This window comes from Artibeus jamaicensis, unplaced genomic scaffold (genome assembly GCF_021234435.1).
Source record: "Artibeus jamaicensis isolate MK-2021 breed Jamaican fruit bat unplaced genomic scaffold, CSHL_Jam_final contig_1998, whole genome shotgun sequence".
NCBI classification, from domain to species: Eukaryota; Metazoa; Chordata; class Mammalia; order Chiroptera; family Phyllostomidae; genus Artibeus; species Artibeus jamaicensis.
Genome location: NW_026521407.1, coordinates 13,719,960 through 13,737,777, shown reverse-complemented (window position 1 = coordinate 13,737,777; position 17,818 = coordinate 13,719,960). Strand labels below are relative to the sequence as shown.

At 56.8% G+C, this 17,818-nt stretch overlaps 1 protein-coding gene across 13 annotated transcripts in view; it reads right to left on the bottom strand.

Moving 5' to 3' along the window:
- MAPT (microtubule associated protein tau) overlaps window positions 1-17,818 on the bottom strand; it is an 86,698-nt gene that overhangs the window by 20,875 nt on the left and 48,005 nt on the right. For 2 of the 13 annotated variants that reach the window (XM_037163611.2, XM_053655418.1), the window contains exons 3-8: window positions 17,265-17,351; window positions 10,976-11,041; window positions 6,324-7,427; window positions 3,692-3,747; window positions 1,480-1,674; window positions 301-433 (exon numbers count right to left, since the gene is read on the bottom strand). In XM_037163611.2, coding sequence (XP_037019506.2) covers window positions 301-433; window positions 1,480-1,674; window positions 3,692-3,747; window positions 6,324-7,427; window positions 10,976-11,041; window positions 17,265-17,351 — 1,641 coding nt within the window. Of the gene's footprint in view, window positions 1-300; window positions 434-1,479; window positions 1,675-3,691; window positions 3,748-6,323; window positions 7,428-10,975; window positions 11,042-14,601; window positions 14,689-17,264; window positions 17,352-17,818 lie in introns of all 13 variants that reach the window. The other 11 variants (XM_037163619.2, XM_037163621.2, XM_037163620.2 and 8 more) reach the window with 8 other exon arrangements.

The following is a 17,818-nucleotide window of genomic DNA, read 5'->3' as shown; positions in this document are numbered from 1 at the left end:
CTGGACGTGGGGTCAGAGGAGCTCCAAGGAGCCCCCTTCCTGCCACTTGTCAGTCACGTGGCTGCACTTTCCTCATAGAATGAGCTGGTTAGACTTTGCCGTGCAGACTCTCAGAGCCTCAACTTCATTGCCAGTGAAAAGTGGGGATTCAGTATCTACCTCAGAAAATTGTCAAGAAGATTAAAAAGAAAATGACCTTTCTGGTGCTGGGTAAACTGCAAGCACCGATTAGCTAACAGGGGCCATGGACTGTTGGCGCCTTCAGAGACAGGCCTGGGCTCCAGAGGACACGCTTCTTACCTGTGCCCGGCGGGGTCTTAGGGGACGGTGTGGTTTTCGCAGGGATCCTGGTGGCATTGGCTGGGCCTTTCTGGCCCGGAGGGGCCGCTCCCCGGGGTGTGGCGATCTTTGTTCCAGGTTTCGTGTCCGCCCCCTGTGAACCGAAGCACAGAAGAGTGGTGTTTACAACTGGGAAGGTCGCTGTCACCTGGAGCCCATGCCAGCCCCACTTAACCGCTTTGGCTCAAAAGAGGCTATGATTGGGGTGACCCTTTGCGTACTAGATGCGACAAATGTCTCCCATAATCGCAAGGGCGTGACGGGCACACGGACCCACAGCCCCACCCAGACGCCAAGTGCCCCAAATGCCGTTTGCTCCTGGAGGGAATTGTTCACACGGGTTATTGGCCTGGGTTGTGCTCATCTCTTTTGTGAAAGACAACGGAGCTTATGGCGATGATCAGGGTCATTGCCCTCCCAGGCCCGGTCAATAGGCAGGACCCTAGCAGACCACTCCCGTGTGGACACCACTTTCTGACCCCCCTTAGGGATTTGGCCGATGGAGGTTGGTTTCACCAGAGGCCCTTGAAGGCGCTGATAAACCCGACCCAGCGTGCTAACAGAGCTGGCCATGTTCTGTGCTCTTGCGAGCAGCCCTTAGGTTACAGTAACTCCTTAGGTGTGTGAAGATCCCTTGGTGGGTGGACACCGGCATCAGCACACTGGCTTGAGGAGGAACCAGCTGGCAGTGACTGGGTCAGGTCACCCAGCCGATGCCCTTGATACATAACCTACACTCACAAAAGACACTGACATTCACCGCGGACATCCAGATGGTTCGGGAGCGCGTGGACTAGCGGGACAGGCCTGGCAGCATGCTGACGCTGGTACCCAACCCCAGAGAGGGCAGCCTGGAAACACTCGAGTTACAAGAGCCAGGAGTGCACAAACAAACCCAGTTAGAGCGGTTCCCACAGCAGGGTCCCCTCAGGGGCCGCTGCTGCTGCTATGAGGCACCAAGGCGGGCTCAGAAGGAGGGCATCGAGTCCCCCTCCCACTGCAACCAGAATTTTAACTGTTCTACACGGTGCTTCTAGGCAAGAGCTTATCTGAAGAAAGGTCTTTTCAGCTTAAAAAAAAAAAATCCATTGGAAAACCACATTAGAGCAGCCTGACTCTTTCCAAAGGTGCTTTCCTTACCTTGACTTTCACCTCCTTTGCTCCAGAACTGCCGGGTCGGGGTGTGACAGAAGAGGCGTGTTTAGGAGAGGACGGCTCTGGGAGCGCGGCGGGGCTGGAGGGTTTGATCAAAGGGTCTGAGCTACCAGGAGAGGGGCGTGTGGGGCTAAGGCAAGGCCTACGTTTCAGGGTTTTAGCAGAGGAAGGTGTGGATGTCTTAAACATAAACACAAACAAAATCAAAATAAACGTCAGCACATGGGGGGGACACAAACAGAAAAAGGACAGCAACTAAAAGTCAATAAACAGCGATGGTTCGCAGCGGCGATCTCCATACTGTGTGGGCCACACGCCCCCCGCCCCCAGTGCCCAGCGGGAGGGACAGAGCAGGACCCCACGGCCTTGGTGCTCGTGCTTGTTCATCGGTTGTTAGCACGGCACCGCGATGCCAGTATATGGTTGTGCCTTACAAAACGTGTGACCAAACTTCTAAAAGACAGAAAATGAACAGAAGTTCCGGAATGTTCTTTCTGTAGCCCATTGGATTGTCTCGTGTTCCCACCCGCACTTTGGAGACCGCTGGTTTACGGGTGTTTCACGCCCAAAAAGTAGATGGAGATCGCCAGAGCAGAGGATGCTAGGATGTTTCTTGATGAAACATCTCCCATGTGTCATGGGTCAAAGGTGCCCCACTTTCTACTTGTCCTACTCGGTCCAGGTGGGGAGCCCTCGCAGGCCTGCTAGCCCCTGGCTCTCTTCCACCTCAGCAACAGACTCACACTTGCTGAAATCAGGGCTGCTGTGCCTGTTCCAAGTCTTACAGATTCTGCCCGACACCACTTAGGTTACACACACACACACGCTTCCTGACTGAAATCTCACGTAAAACTAAGCACAATCCGAGGGCCCCGATTTGGCCGATGTTTACGCTTGAGCGTGTTCCACTGAAGGAAGGAGCCTGGGTGAGGCAGGCGGCCACTGGGACAGATGTCTGTCAGCGGGGTGACCTCACAGAGGCAGCCGCACTTGACGGGTGGTGTGGCTGGCACCTGGGTTTGTCCTAACTGCCTCTGCGGTACTTCAACTGGGGTGAGTGGCCCTGGTGGAGGAGGGGCAACACCCTCAGGAATAAAACCGAGAGGACAAGTCTAGAGGGGTTCCAGGGAGGGCGTCCGAGCTGCAGGGCAGGTCCTGACTAGAGACTTTATCGGGTTTCTGGGGTTTGTTCCTCATTGCCCTTGACCTCCCCACCGAGGTGACTGCAGCCCCCTGGGCGGCCAGCCTTGGTGAGCGGAGGGTGCAAGCGGGCTGGTGAGAAGGAAGAGAAGCGTGGGGTGGGCACTGGCACCCCTCGTTCCCCAGATGCACGAGGTTGTACTCCCTACCTGGCCAAGGTCTCTGAGAGGTCTGACCCCGAGGTGTGAGCCCAGGAGCCACTCCAGGGCAGGGGCAGGGTACCCGTCCCGTGTGTGAGAACGAGTGGACAGCTGAATGCATGCACACATGGGGCCAGGGTTCCCCTACGTGTGCGCCATGACTGGCAAGCAGCTGTGGCCACCGCTCCAAGCACCTAGGGCAGAGCCACCCCCAAGCCTCTGCAGGACCCCCACTCCCTCACCAGGGCCTTGTGGGGGCAAACCCTGACTTCCTGCAGGGCGGGCACCTCGGGCCACAGCCCTCATTATGCTCCCGAACACCTAGAGTTACATCCTGCTTCTGGGGACTCCATCTGGGCTCCAGGACTGAGGGAGACCCAGACCTTTGCAGCAGAATGGATCGTGGTGACTGTAGGTGCCCTTAAGAAAAACTGGCCTTGGTCTAGGGCCACAGTGGGACGCTCCTGGGAAGACACCGCTGTGCAGTCCCGGGAGCATTTCCCAGGAAGCAGAGTCGTGGAGGAGAGTCCCCGCAGTGCAGTGGATGGGAAGCGTGCACACATTGGCTGAGCCTAGACCTGGGCTGCAAAATCCACACTTGCAGAAAACTCAAACATACCTTCATTTGCCACGGCCACCTCATCGCGACTAGGCTAACATGCCTGAGACCAGGAGCGCTGACCGTTAACTGCTGACCGCCCTTCCTGGCGGGAGTGCGGGGCATTATGCGCTTGAACACAGCTGCGCCGCAGTGGCCAACACTCCCGCTTGTCACCCACAGAATTAATTCCGATACAGAGCATGGCTTCTCAGCCCGCTTGACGGCGGCAGACGGTTCTGTGGTTTCTCCCGCTTACCTTGGTTTTCTTGTCATCGTTTCCAGCGCCGTCTTTGCCTTTGCTGACCATGCGAGCTGATGAAACACAAAATGAGAATGCACGTTACACCCCTGTGCGCACTCGTGGGACGAGCCCAGCCTCAGCTGGCTGGCTTCTCCGGGTGCGCCACGTGCTCTGTTAGGCTGGGCCCCGCGGGAGCCCCCCGAGTTGCTTTCCCCTTGAGTCTGTTAGGTCTCTCCTTGTTAGTACCAGCACAGCACGCCGCGGCCATCTCTTGGAGCCCCCTGGTGAGGGGGGAGCAGGTTGGCCCAGGAGGGGGCATGCAGGGGTCGCAGAGGAAAGTGTTTCGGGCACAGGTCGGCTTGGAAAAGGCCGGCTCTCCCGCGGTCTCCTTTCCTGCCTCTGCCTAGGTTGGCCTCGCCCAGCTGGGGTCAACTCCCCCGCAAGCAGGAGCAGGTACTGGGAGGTCCCGCAGGTGGGGTGGCTCGGCCAGGCGCCGTGCTGTCATGGAAGGGTCAGGGGGCGCCAGTCCGTCTTCCAGAGCCTGCCCCTCACTAATGGGGGCTTTGGGCACAGCCGCGGCTGCTCTCCCATGAGCCCATCCCTGACCAGGCCCTGGCTGGTCTTGTCGCCAGCTGTGGGCCTTCCTGAGGGGCTCATCCTTGCCGTTTCCCCAAATTACCTCTACACTGGCTACCAGCAAATGTTCTAGAGATAATCTCTGATTTTAGGACTGAACAAACCACTGACCGCTTTGTGTTTGAAAAGCCACACCCCTTGGGGAAACTGATCCACTTGTCCACCAGTGTCCCCTCTACCTCACCCTCTCCTACTGACATTCGTTCTTGAAGGCTGACTACATACAGACTGTCTTTGTTCTCTGGCCCCAGGCCAGGGTGCTCCTTGGAGCTGCTCACCGGCTACTGGACACTGGGATTTTAGAGTGAACATCAGTGACAATCCAGCCCAGAGGTTTTTAAACTGAACTGTGAAGAATCAGCAGGAGAGGCTATTGAAATACAGATTCCTGGACCTACCCCGAGACCCTGGAAACCTAAGGCGGGGCCCAGGAATCTGTATTTTAATAACAGCCCTGGGCGGACCCGATTCACGCCCTTTGCCCAAAGGAACCATCATCACGCATGTCACAGCCAAAGTGTCAGCTACGTCAGCGTTTCCCCGGTGGGGGCCCTGAACAGGCCCTCTTCCAGGAGAGGTAAGCAGGGGAGATCAAATGACTTTGGGAAATTCATACTACGGTCCTGTCGGAGGGTCAGAATGTACAACTAGAACGCCGAGGGCTCTGACGAGTTCTGTACCCGCAAACCCTAGTTCACTTTGTTTATCCTGTCTTTTTCTAACCGTACTGGACCGTGGAGCTTTTAGCTTCCCCCTGGACATGCCTGTCAACATGCAGTGGGCCAGGATTCAATGAAATGCCATATTCAGGAAACGGTGATGTAATCTGTCAAGCCACAGTTATTTGTTCCCTCCCGTTTTGGAACTTGGGACATTTTAAAAATAGGACATTGGACTTTTTTCTGTTTATAAATTTTAAATGCAGCTTCCTTTGTTTACAATGGTTCCAATTTTCTTGACAAGTAGGATCTCATCAAAATTTAGCAGTTGTTAAATGCTTAAGTAGCACCAACCCCTAAACCCAGAAAATAACTGTAAATGCTAAGGGTCCTGAATGTGTGGACACTCACGACTTGTGGCCATGAAGCCCCTCTGGGATGTAAGCTGTCCCCTTCTTCACAGGGCACAGAGGCTTGCCACTTGGGAATGCCCCTCCCGCCTCTCCAGCCCCCACAGGGCAGCTGTGGTCTTGCTTCCTGGGACCCTGCAACCCCCGAACAGGCTCTGCCAGGACTTGAGGGAGGTTCTTTGAACAGGAAGATTTTTTTCCCGCTCACTGTCCCCCTGCCACAAGGCAGGGCCGGTGGGAGGTGGTGGTCGGGCCACCTCTGAACGTTTGTGAGTGCCACCGGCTGCATGTCCTGTGCTGTCCACTGACAAGAGCAGCAGAAGACAGGCTTGTGCCCTCTGCATCTCTGGGCAGGAGGGTCTACTTCAGAACCTTCTGGAAGTCACTGTGTGTACAGGGCAGACCTACCTGGATCCTGAACCTACCTTGGTCACTTAGGATTCGGTAACCTCCAGCGAGCTACTTTAACTCTTTGAACCTCAGTTTTCTCATCTGCAAAGTGGGACTAATTATACCCACTTGGGATGATTTGGGAGGGTCCTAGACAATGAATTTAAGGCACGTAGTAGGCCCTCAAAAGCAGGAGCAGCTGTTTTCTTCTCTGGAGTGTGGCCCGCCAACCAACCTCCCGTGGGCTGACGGACCGCTGTGGGTAAACCAGGTAGGTGGCCAGAGAAGTGAACAGGGCAGAAAGCGCTGGGCGGGGTGGTGGAGACATGCAGAACGGCGGGCAATCGCGAGAGGAGCGCGTGCACCCAGGGCCTGTGGGGTGGGGGACGGCCGTGGCGGGGTGAGCAGCAGCACCCAGGCTGGTTTAGTGGCTGTCCCGAGGAACCTTGGAAGCGGCAGGAGTCACGGGGGCCGGAAGCTCAGTGGCAGTGCCCGCAGCCTGGGTGGCACACGGGGTCCCCAGGAAGGAGTGAAGGAGCTCTAGGCACAGACCTTTGAGTTGAGGGACACGGCTGACGGGCTTCCCTGGCAGGCCAGCCACAGGCTGCTTTTCAGGGGGTCTCGGAAGGTCAGTCTTTTTTGTATCCTCTCCCTCAGAGGGGCTCCAGGGCTCTTGATCCTCTCCAGGGGTCCCTGGAAGTGCAGCCCCTTCCAAATCCACCTCCGAGTCTGCCGGTTCCTTCTGCACGTTGGCTTTGATTTCCACGTGGAAGGCGAACTTGGGGGGCGTATCGTGTCCTTCCTCCGTGAGCCCTGTGCTGGGCCCATCGGGCTCTGAGACCTGGGGTGCTGTGGAAACTTTGGAGAGGAAATCAACAGGGAGGGGGATGGCACCCTGAGCTGGGAAACCAGGGGTGCCGGCGGCTTCTCCGGAACCTGCCTGGGGGAGTGGCCCGCCTTGGGCTGGGGAGCTCTGTGGACTTGGGGAGGCCTGGGAGGGGGGAGAGTCCTGGGGCGAGGACTCATCGATGTCTCGGTCTTCGTCGACCTCCTGGCCCCCCAGCCTCTCTTTGCCCTGGTCCCTCTTCAGAGGTGGCCTCTCCTGGTGTAGGTGCCCCAAAAGCTGGTGCCGCAGCAGCCCCGGGCTGCGGTGACTTCCCTCTGCGTCCTCAGGTTCTGTCTCCAAAGGCTGGTACGTGGCTTCTCTGGGGCCTTCGGGCAGGACAGGGGTCCCCGGCATGGGGGACAGGTGCCGGAGGGTCAGACCCAGGGTGCTCCGGTCCGTGGTCTCATCTCCACGGCGCCCCGGCTCTCCGAGGATGCTTTCCTGGACAAGTGCGACCCTGCCGGGCTCTGTCAGCAGGTGTCCGGGGGAGGCGGGCTTCAGAAGAGCCAGCTCCTCCTCGGCCCGGTCCCCTCGCTTCGGTCCCTGGCGGGGACCCTGAAGGCCTGCTGCTGGAGGAGGCGGCTGGTAGACGGGAGGATGCCGAGAACGGTCAGAGGCTCCCACGGCACCTTCGGGCGGCTTCTCTCCCAGAGGCCGCGTGGAGACCCCAGAAGCTTCTCTGCCGTATCCAGGCTGAGCCTGAGAGCTAAGCCCATAGGCCAGGGGCCTCTCACGCACCTTCCCCTGCTCACCGGGAGCTCTCAACTCCTCTGGGTTTAAAGAAGCAGCGGTGGCAAAAGGTTAGCAAGGGTTCACTGACTGGGTAAGAGGGAATGCACTTATTTCTTGAAATAAGAAAAGGACATTTAAACAACACCACAATCCCGCACGCTCTGTGCTCACCCGGGTTGCTTTTGTTTGTTCGGAGTGAAGGCTGTCCTGGTCTACCTGCCACCAACGCTGGGTGACCCTGGGTGAGCGCCTCCCCTCTGCGGGCCTCAGTTTTCTCATCTTGGACCTGGTGACCTCCCGGGCCCATCTAGCACTGGCTCTATTCATCTGCTTGTGGCTGGGAGCCTGTCAGCACATCCAGGGCTGCCACACGACCACCCCACAGGGCCACAGGGGCTTCTCCAGCTCCCCGGGGACCCTGAGCACCCTGAGGATGTGGGCCTCGGGATGGGTCCTGGCTTGGGCGCAGTGAGGATCCCCTCTCCTCTCCCCCTCGCTCTGTTCCCCATTTTACCAAATGAAATCATCAGGGGCCCACAAACTAACCCTGCTTCAAGCCTGTGCTCCGACAGATGGCGAAAAATCTAAAACTGATCATTATCAGGGCTCGAGTCTGTACTAAGGGACCTGCCGTAAGAGTCCTATCAACAGACGCAGGATCTGGATTTGTCCAGGCCGTGGAGCGGGGAGGGGCCTTTCGCACAAGGCCAGGCAGCACCTGGGGCAGTATCTGCGTGGCCCCAGGTGCTGGCCCGTGGGGACTGCTTCCACCTGGGCACACAGTCGCTGCATGCCGGCCCAGCCGATGAAGGGCACATTCATTTTCTGGTTCATGCATGTGAGTCCTTAAAGCATCTGATGGTGTATTTAGGGCAGAAAACTTAAGCTTTCGGTTCCTAGTAAACATTTTTTTTTGAAGAAACTCCCAACCTTTTGACAAGCTCACTGGTCCCAACAGAATAACCCACACAGCTCCCCAGGTCTCCTCTCCACAAAACCTAGGACCCCAAAGGGTTCAGGAAGAGAAAGTGATTAGATGAGGGGAGGGAAGGAAGGTGGAAGAATGCATGTGTTTACATGTACGCACAGTTCTGGACGCACATGGGTAACACGTGACTGTCCCTCTTTCCCCAGCCCAGCTGGAGTCCATATCGCTGCTCACTGCCCACAGGCCCAGCCACGGCTCACCTCCACCTCCCAGCCCTGTGCTGGGCCTCAGTCAAGCTCACGATCCTGTTCATTTTGTGCCCCTAGCATCCACCACAGTGCCTGCACACAGTGGGTGATCACTAAATGAACCCTGCATGGATGAAGTGATGTTGGAGAAACCTGCAGATTTCTGTTTTGCCAGGGTCCACAGGCACCTGCTGGGGCCCTCGGTCGGTGCCCAGGAAGAACCACTCCGACAACTGAGGTGTGGGAAGAAAGGTCAGCGGCAGACGCCTGAGCATGTGCTGCAGCTCCGCCACTTCCTGTCCTTCAACTAGCCCGACAGACCAGAGGCCTTGGTGGCTGCTGGTCATCACACGCCTCCCCTCCATATGCCCAACAGGCCAGGTCGCCATCACCTTCTGGGATAAGCTTCCCTCCCAGAGCTCCTAGAAATTGCTATTGATCAGCATGTCACTGTGTTCTGATATACGCAAGCCTTTAAAAAACCCTCATTAAAAAATAAACAGGGGCCTTGAACATGAACAGCAAGCACACCTTGAAACGTCATCAGTACGTAACCGTACAGTGTGTGTGTGTTGGTGGATGAGGGACCTAGCTGTGTAATTGCACTACCAGAGGAAGGAGCCGCGCTGGGAGAACATTCTGTTCAGTTCCCAGGATACTATGAAATGCTCAGTCAATACTAACCATCCCAGTTGCCAGGGTGGGGGTCCAAGGGCAGCAATATCTGGATAAGCAGGAGTGTCCCCCTGCAGAAGGCCTGGTTCTCGAGACACCTGCCGAAGACAGGCCTCCCCCCGGGGCGAGAGGGACAGGGCTCGGGCCGTCCCACATGTCCCGCTCAGCACATCGCAGCTCCACCCGAGACACCTTTCTGTATCTTAGTGCTTCCTGAACCCCGAACACGGCCTGCCAGAGCTCCTCCTTCTGCAGCAGGAAAGAGCAAGAGGGAGGTCTGATACCTGTGCTTTTGTTTACACAGCTCTTCTAAAATCCGGGTGTTTGCCTATAAAACAGACCTCAGGCCTTTGGCAAGTAAAGTGTGCTTGTGGATCACCGGTGCGGGGGAATTTCACAAGGCTTCACTGGCCATCTAGACCAGCCGCCCCAACGGGGGCATTAAATACCGGCCTTGGGAGCAGAGGCGGGCCCCTCCGTGTGTTCACAGGTGCGGTGCTGACTCCCTTTGCAGATGTCGCCTGGCGCCCATCTGTGTGTCTGTGAGATCCTAGGCCGCTGTCGGAAAACTTACAGATTCTGTCAGCCCAGCCGCCGGCTGCCAGAAAAGCTGTGGGCCTGATGTCGTTGTTGTTGGAATGTGTGTCAGGGCCATGCAGACATGGCCTGCAATGACACTTGTAGAAAAAACTCGGACTCCCTTCTGTTCATGGAAATAAATGCTCATTTCCAGAGAGCAGAGGAGGCTCTCCCGGCACCAGAGCTGAAACGTCATGACTTAAAAGAAGCGGAGGCGGGACTCCAGTCATTTAGCACATGGACCGAGGTTCCCCTTTATGTGGATCAGCCCTTCTAATATTTTAGGAACCTCTCTGTAAGCTCAAGAACGAAAAAGTGCTTTTCTGGGTCATGTGACAGGAGAAGCACCGTCCGCTCTCAGGCAGGGACCCCTGTGGGGGCGGGAACGTGCAGTTAGGCTCCAAATACCCTCAGAGAGATACTTCGTCAGAGGCTCCCTGCAGCCAGGCGGCCTCAGCGGTGATGCTGAACTCTGGCCGAATCCCACGCCAGTCTCTGGAGAAAAGAGCAGCGCCTTTGCCATCTAGAAGCTGCCATGTTACACAGTAGACTCTGACGTCCATTTACACGGCAACAGGTAAGAAACGCACCCAGCCCACGTTGTATCAGAGATCTCTATTTCCAAAGATAAAGAATCTCCAGAACCTAAAAACTAAGTTCTTACAGTGTTTACACTGAATGGTTGTGGAAAGTCGCTTTTCTTGAACACAGCAGCTCTGGCCCCTGAGAAGGAAGTCGCAGTCAGGCTTGAAGTGTGCAGGGGTGGGGTGGGGGGAACCAAGAAAAGAAACGGCTGGGTGGTGCCGAGGCCAAGGCCTTTCTCCTGGGACTGGGGGGGGGGGCGTGGCCTGCGGGAGGGTCGCCTGTTGCACGGATTTGAGTTTCCATTGTGTGCTCACTCTCTACCCCCAGGTTGGACAAGGACAGCTGTTTTCAGAACTAAACACCTTGGGAACATCTTGGAAATAGCGTTAGAGCTTCTCTTTCTGTGTTCGAAGAGCCCATCTCTTATAAGTACCGCTGCCTAAAATCCTCCCGGCCCTGTGAGGGGGCCCGGGTCCAGAGTCTCTTCCCAGGGCAGAGCCCGTCTGAGCACTGCCCCGCCCTTCCTCCCCACCACCTCCCCCACGCCCTGGCGGGGGTTCTGGCCACTGACCTTGAGTCACATGTCCCGCAGCTTGGTCTTCCAGGCTGGGCGTGTCTCCAATGCCTGCTTCTTCAGCTGGTTTATGTGTCAGCAAATGAAGGAGGAGATAAAAGCACAGACAGTTATTGTGCGCTACAAACAAAGCTCTCTGCCTTTTCCGGTGTATTTCTGAAAACATTTCAAAACAGGCACCTCTTACAAAAACCAAGGGGCTGCACCCCTGACTCGCTGAGGATGTTACTGCTGGGGCTGTCGATGAAAGTGGCTCATCACACAAAACCCACACACCTGCCAGGCAGCGGAGCTTCAGCAGGAAGGACCTGCCCCACAGTGGGCCCAGGGTCCCGCGTGCCCCGCATGACAGAGAGGCCCAGGGTGGGGGAGGGGTCAGAGGAGCAGGGAAGGACAAGGCATGGGCTGTGGACTCAGGCTGGGATTTGCCCCAGGTGCCATGGTTTCCTTCACCTCTCTGAGCCTCCACATCCCCAGCTACAGCCCTAGGTGATGATGCCGGCTGGTCCTGCAGGAGAGTGGTGAGGATGAACTCGAGAACTTGGGTGAACGTGTTTAGTGAAGCACCTGGCATCAGGTAGGTGACCTAAAGCTGTTCGGTTTGTTTTCTCCCAACTACGAGGGGCAAGTCCTTAATCGCATGCCCAGAACAGGTGCTGCTGGTTAGAGGGGCTGTGTCAGTGGGTCACTTTTGGGATGTCTGGGGCTCCTGCTTCAGGAACCACAGCTCATCCCAAACACAGAAGACTGAGAAAAGCTCCTGACCACTTCATCAACGGCACCAAAATCAATAAGCTTTATTGCAATGCCAGTTCTGTCTGGCATCATCCTAAACCAGCATACTGCTACTGGACAATGACTATAATGTCCAGAAGAAAGAGTTTGTAAGGGCAGTTAGCCATGCAATCACAGGCACTGGCCTCATGACCCCAGGGACAGAGAGGCCACCACCCCCAAGAAAAGTCTGGGAGTTGTTGGCTGGGCCACTGGCCTTTTCTCCCAGACACATGATGACTGAGTCTCTAAGCCTTGGACAGAGACGACAAGTTGCCACACAAGCCAGTGCTGCCACCATGGGGCGTGCGGAGGAGGGAGAAGAAAGACTCCACGGACCCCTGGGCTGCTATGTGATGGGCTGTGAACACCTAACCCACTGGGTGTCCCAGGGCAGCTGGGGTGAGGGGGCAGGGGCCAGCTTGCAGGCATGACCAGCCTCTGGGCCCCGCAGGCTGGCGCCACACTGCCCATGAGTCTAATGGTGATGGTTGCACATCACTGCACAGTGCTGCCCAGGAGGCACAGATCTGTGCAAGCACAGATTCAGTCTGAGTCTCTGAAGAGATTAGGAAGGGAAGCTCTGAGTGGAGGCCAGTCCAGCTACATAGCACAGGGTCCTGGAGACAGGAAGCAGGAGGGTGTGCCAAGATGATGTCACTGTGTGGCTCTGGGGAGTTGGCAGCTTTCACTTGCTGGTGCAGAGTCGTGACACCCTGGCCCCGGCGCAAGTCAGAAATCGGAGGGTGCTCATAACTCAGAGAAGTCAGCGCAGGGGGAGGCGGTGTAACGGGGCTGGGCTGCCACATCGCTACACAGCCTCTCCACATCCTCGAAGCCCCAGGAGGCAGGGGCTGCCGCCCCAGCACAGCAAGGATTCCTGCAGGGGGGCGGCCACGCCACACCCCTGGTGGATTTCAGTGGATTTCCAATGAGAAGTTTTCACTGGGACACCAGGATGCAGCAAATGAGCCATGCCCAACTGAGGCGCTCAGCTAAGGCACACACTGTCCAAGTCACCAGCTAAGAAAGGGTCCCCCAACTCTGAAACCTCCCATCTCACTGAGGAGGTTAAGGCGGGAGAAGATGGAGGGGAAAGTATTTTTGCAGAGGATTTTTGGATGTAGCCGCCCTGCATCTCGGTCCAAGGGGTTCAAGGCACCACCGGAGACTCTTGGCTGGGTCCTCTATGGTTAGCAACGCGGTGGACTGTGGTCAGAACCCTACCTGGGAAAACCAGAGGAGGAGGGCGGCTGGCTCTGCTTTGGTGGGAGAGCAAAGGATCATGGTGGTGGCCCTGTTGTCAGTTTGCAAACCCCAGTTTGCACAAAGAATGTCCTGAGTTGGGCGCAGGCAGTGACAGTGTGGGGACGCTTTGCACCACGCGCAGTAGGACAGCATCAGGAGCAAGCCAGTCTCCGCAGAGGTGAGGCTGGAGGTGGATCTTTGGCCCCCAAGGAACAGAGGAGAAAGGAAATATCTGCCCGAATCAAGTGCACTGGGAGGGATGCTCAGGAGGGAGAATGGGTGGGAGGGCTCTGGGCGAATTCGGAAGAGGCCCACAGAGAGAAGGGGTCAGTGTTAAACACTGCAGAGAGCGCAGAGTGGAGGGAGCAGCCCCCAGCAGCGGCAGCCCAGTAAGAATCTTCCTGCCTCCCTGTCCTTCCCCCTCCCCAGCCCTGAGGGGAGAGGCTGCAACCCTGCAAGAGCCTTGACCTTTTTACACGGTATAGACATTCTAATTAGCATTTGCAGACTCTGTTTTGTGACTAAGGCGACTGGACTTAAGTCCTATGATTACCCAGGAGGGATAGGAAGGGGGTTAGAGCTCTTACCCAAGGCAAGGGAGGAGCCTCCACCAGATAAACTGCAAGGGACAAAAACCAAGAGACCCATGAGTGTTCCTTGGCCTTCAAACGACCTTCATGGTCAAGAATGAAGCGTGCCAGGCTTGGAGAACATTCCCCTCCACCCACCTCAGAGGACCAACTCGCATAGCCCAAACTGCTCCGAAAGGGCGTCCTCAGCACACAGGGCCCAGAGAAAAGGCTGTGGCTTCCCACATGAGCCCCGTCTTTGCAAGGATAGACAATTACACCTGGGGACATTTCCCCACTCTCCATTGCTGGTGAAATCCTGTCCAGAATCCCTCCGGTCACCAGGACCACTGCGGGGACAGGAGGGAAACGAAAGCAGGAGCTCCGGGCTGTGCCAGCCACTTCCTCAGGGCCCGGGCAGCTGTCAGGTGACTCTGGTGGCCCCGTGTCCAGGGCTATTTCTGGTCGGTGCCTAGATTTCTGAGCCACCCCCCATCATCCATGCAGACAGGACAGCCTCATCATGCCTGTTCTATGTGGATACGTTTGGAAAGGTAGTCGCAGGACTGTGTGCTGGATTATACCACTGACCCCTCAGGACTTGTCCACTTTAAGAAGATCCTCCAAAGGTGTGGGTCAGCCGTCTGGACCCTGCTGCACACTCGGTGCTCCTGGTGGCAAACCGCTCCCTGGGAGGTGACCCGGTCACCAGACAGAGTCTGAGCAAGAGGGTGGACCGACCTCAGGGGTGGAGGCAGAATCTGCCACCAGCCTGCCTCGGAGAACCCTGTGGAGCCGATGTACTGAATGGATGGGAAAGGAGAAGCTTAGAAGGAATCCAGAAGGTCCCCTGTCCCCTGGGAGGCTGGCAGGCAGCCATGGAAGCAACAGGACACCAAGCTCAGAGCAACCCAAGAGTCCCAGAAGCCGGTGTCTGCCCACATTCCTGCCTCACTTGGAGATGAGCGTGACCCCACACACACCCTTCCTCCAGGGGGTCAGCCAGGTGCCCAGCCCAGGGGTCACCCTCACCTGTGGTTCCTTCCGGGATCTCCTTGTGGGGCTGGGTGGCTGCCTGCTCGCCGAGGGCTCCCTCATCCACTAGGGGCGCTGTCACATCTGGAAAGCACTGCAAATCACCTTTGGGAGGCCGGGGCTGAGCCACACCAAGTCCCTCACCTTGCTTCGTGGGTGGGAGCAGTGCAGGGAGGGGAGGCAGGTGGGAACTCAGCCACATGCAAAACAGCCACGCCACAAAGCACACCCACAGCCACCCTGCCTGACGCCTCCCGGGGAAGCACATTAACATTCTGCCACAGTGGCCCCAGCCCATGAGACACCCAGGCCGTTCGCCAGGAAAGCCAGGGACAGCCTCCATGTAAACACGGCAGTGGCAGTGAGAGAGGCTGCAGGGATGGTCCCAGGGCTATTTAAAGAAGACATGTTGAAACCGGATGATGACCGTTCACAGATGTTCGACCCTTAAGGCGGTGCAGGAGGGGAATGGGAACTAAGGCAGGCAGGAACTCTGGGGACAGGGACTGCGGCTTTGCTGGGAGGCTTTGGGCAAGTCCCTTGTCTTTGGGTCTCAGTTTCGGCTTCTGCAAAGTGCGGGTATCATCTCCAGGTGACCTCCAAGGTTTCCTCCAGCTTGCCCTGTCCCCTTGAGCCCAGGACGCATGGTTGAGAAGCACAGAGTCCCCTGGGTGGCCATGAACAGGCCCAGGGCCGTCCAGGGTCGGGTGCCTGACAACTGGCTGCAGAGGGGCCGGCTTCCAGGGCAGAGACCGGAGGCCAAGATCTGCCACCAAGAGCTGCTGCCGGCCTCCCACCAGCGGGAATGCTTCCAAACCGGCGTTCATCCCGAGCACCGCCCTGGCACACGCCCAGGTGTCCTGGGCAAGCGGATGAAGCTGTCAATGCTGAAAGCTTTTCAAGGGCCTGTGTCAGTTTAGACAAAGGGAGTCCATGTTAATGATGGTCTAGGGGAGGCGTGGTCCGGCCCAGCACAGCCCCGCCCTGTGGGGTGGGAGCTGAAGCTCTCGAGACCCGCACACCCTCGGGGTCCGGAGCGCCATGAGACTTGGTTGGAAGAGTCTCCCAGAATAACGTTGCCGGAACGCTGAAGGCCCTGATTGGAAGGCCGGCATGGATTCTGGCATGGGCGTTTCAGGGCTTCCTAGGGGCAGCCGGTGACTCTCACAGAGGTCTTAACGAGACCAGCAGGATGTGTCTTGCATCACTGGCTCTAAGGAGAGCAAAGAGCACCTGGCCTGGTGTTCTCTTCACTAGGCTGAGCACCTTGGGGAAGGGAAGGGCCACGCCCACTATCTCCTCTACAGAAGCACCTTCATGCCAAGCAGCTGGCAGGCACTTGACCACCACTTTCTGAATTCATTTAAAGGTGGACACTTGGGCAGATGCTGGGGCCAGGCTCCCATCCTGTGTGTGACACAGCAGCTGAAGTGACGGGCAGGGCTCCGAGGAATGCCGAGGACAGAGCCTTGGCCTGCTTAGCAGGAAGAAGAGATGGGTGTGCAGATACTACAGACTGGTTGCTCAAAAGCTGTTCTCAATTCCCTTCTCTCTTGATTTTTCCCACTGAAGAGGCTGAGAAGTCAAGTGCTTGATGTCCCAGTTACAGCCAGGGGTGGCCAGGAGACCCAGTTCTGACAAATGAGACTCGAGTGGAAGTTGGCCAGTAGGGCTTGCAGGAAAACTCTTCCTTTCCTAATTAAAAGAGAATACTTTTGGTTTGAGAATACTGGTTTGAGAGAATACTTGTGGTTGAAAGAAAATACTTTCTTTCTGCTTTGAAGGCAAATGTGATGCCTGGAAGTACAGCAGCCATCTTGTAACCACGAGGCAATAACACAACCATTAAAGATGGCAGAAGAAGAAGAAGACAGAACAGCATCGATGACACCAGGGACTGCCCAAGACGATAAGTGTTATCATGTGAGACAACTCCACCTCTTCATATACACCTGTGTGCCCCAGTTAGCTGGGTTTTCCTGTACCTGCGATCAAACTCAGTCTTGACTGATGTGGATGGGAAACAAGAGAAGGTGGCCAAAATCGGGATGAAGGAGGACTTCAGAAAACACATGAGGAGCTTTATAATAACCTAGATACCAAATGTCTAGAAGGAAGAGGCCAGAAGATGGGCTGAAACTAACATGGCGGCCAAGGTCCAGAAGCCCAGGCCAAGCCAAGTGCTCAAAAAATGAGGATACTAATCCAAGACCAGTCCCAAAGTGGGAGCTTGAGATATGCATTGACCTGCTCCTTTCCTCAGCCACACAGTTGCTCTGGGACCCCGGGGCTCAAGAAAGAGTGAGATGGGTGGGGGCTGCGGGAGGAGTTTAAGAAGGACTATCAAAGTGGAGCAGGGGCTTTGAGGAGGTGTGCCTGGGCCCTGCTTTGCCACGGATTCCGGCCTCTCCAAGTGTGGCTGCCTCAAAGCACACACATGGCAACAGTGCCCACACCTGGAACCAATGAGCAAGGCATCGAAGCTGGGCGTGGCTCCCCCCAATTCCTGAGCCAAGGCTGAGCCGTCCTGCAAAGCATCGAGTGAGCGAGTGAGCGTATCTTTCAGCCAGAGGGACAGGCGGCAGCAAAGGCAGCCAGGAGGGGGCACACAGGGGCTCTAAGCACGGCTGTTGCAGGGGAGGGGCTGGCTGAGTCCCCACCTTCGGCCGTCGGAGTGCTCTTGGCATCAGAGGTTTCAGAGCCCGGTTCCTCAGATCCATCATCGGCGGGGGTCTGCAGGGGAGATTCTGGAACATACACAGTGAGCCCCTCAGATTGACCGCCTCTCCCCACCCCCTTCTCACCGCAGGGGCACTCAGGAGCAGGGTCTTTTGGAGCCAGAAATCACTCAGTGTGGAACCCAGATGGATGAAAGGTGGCCGAGTGATAAAACCACAGAGGGACCAGTCCCACCTCCCAACACAGCTGTGTCCCCACGCCAGGGTCATCAGGCACAGACGTGGGTGAGGAGTAGATGTCCTTGGAGAGAGGAAGCGATGTCTTTTAGACAGCCTGTGGCTCGAGTAGAGCCGAGGCTCCCACACGGATGAGCGGCAGCAGACACCAGAGACCCAAGCCATGCGAACCTGGGGCCTTGTCTTTCCTTACTGGAGGGGTGCACGGGGGATCACCGCCTACCAGTAATCAATGACAAACAGAAAATACCTGGAGAACGCTCCGAGATACAACTCCCTTCTCTGAGAAGAAGTTAGCT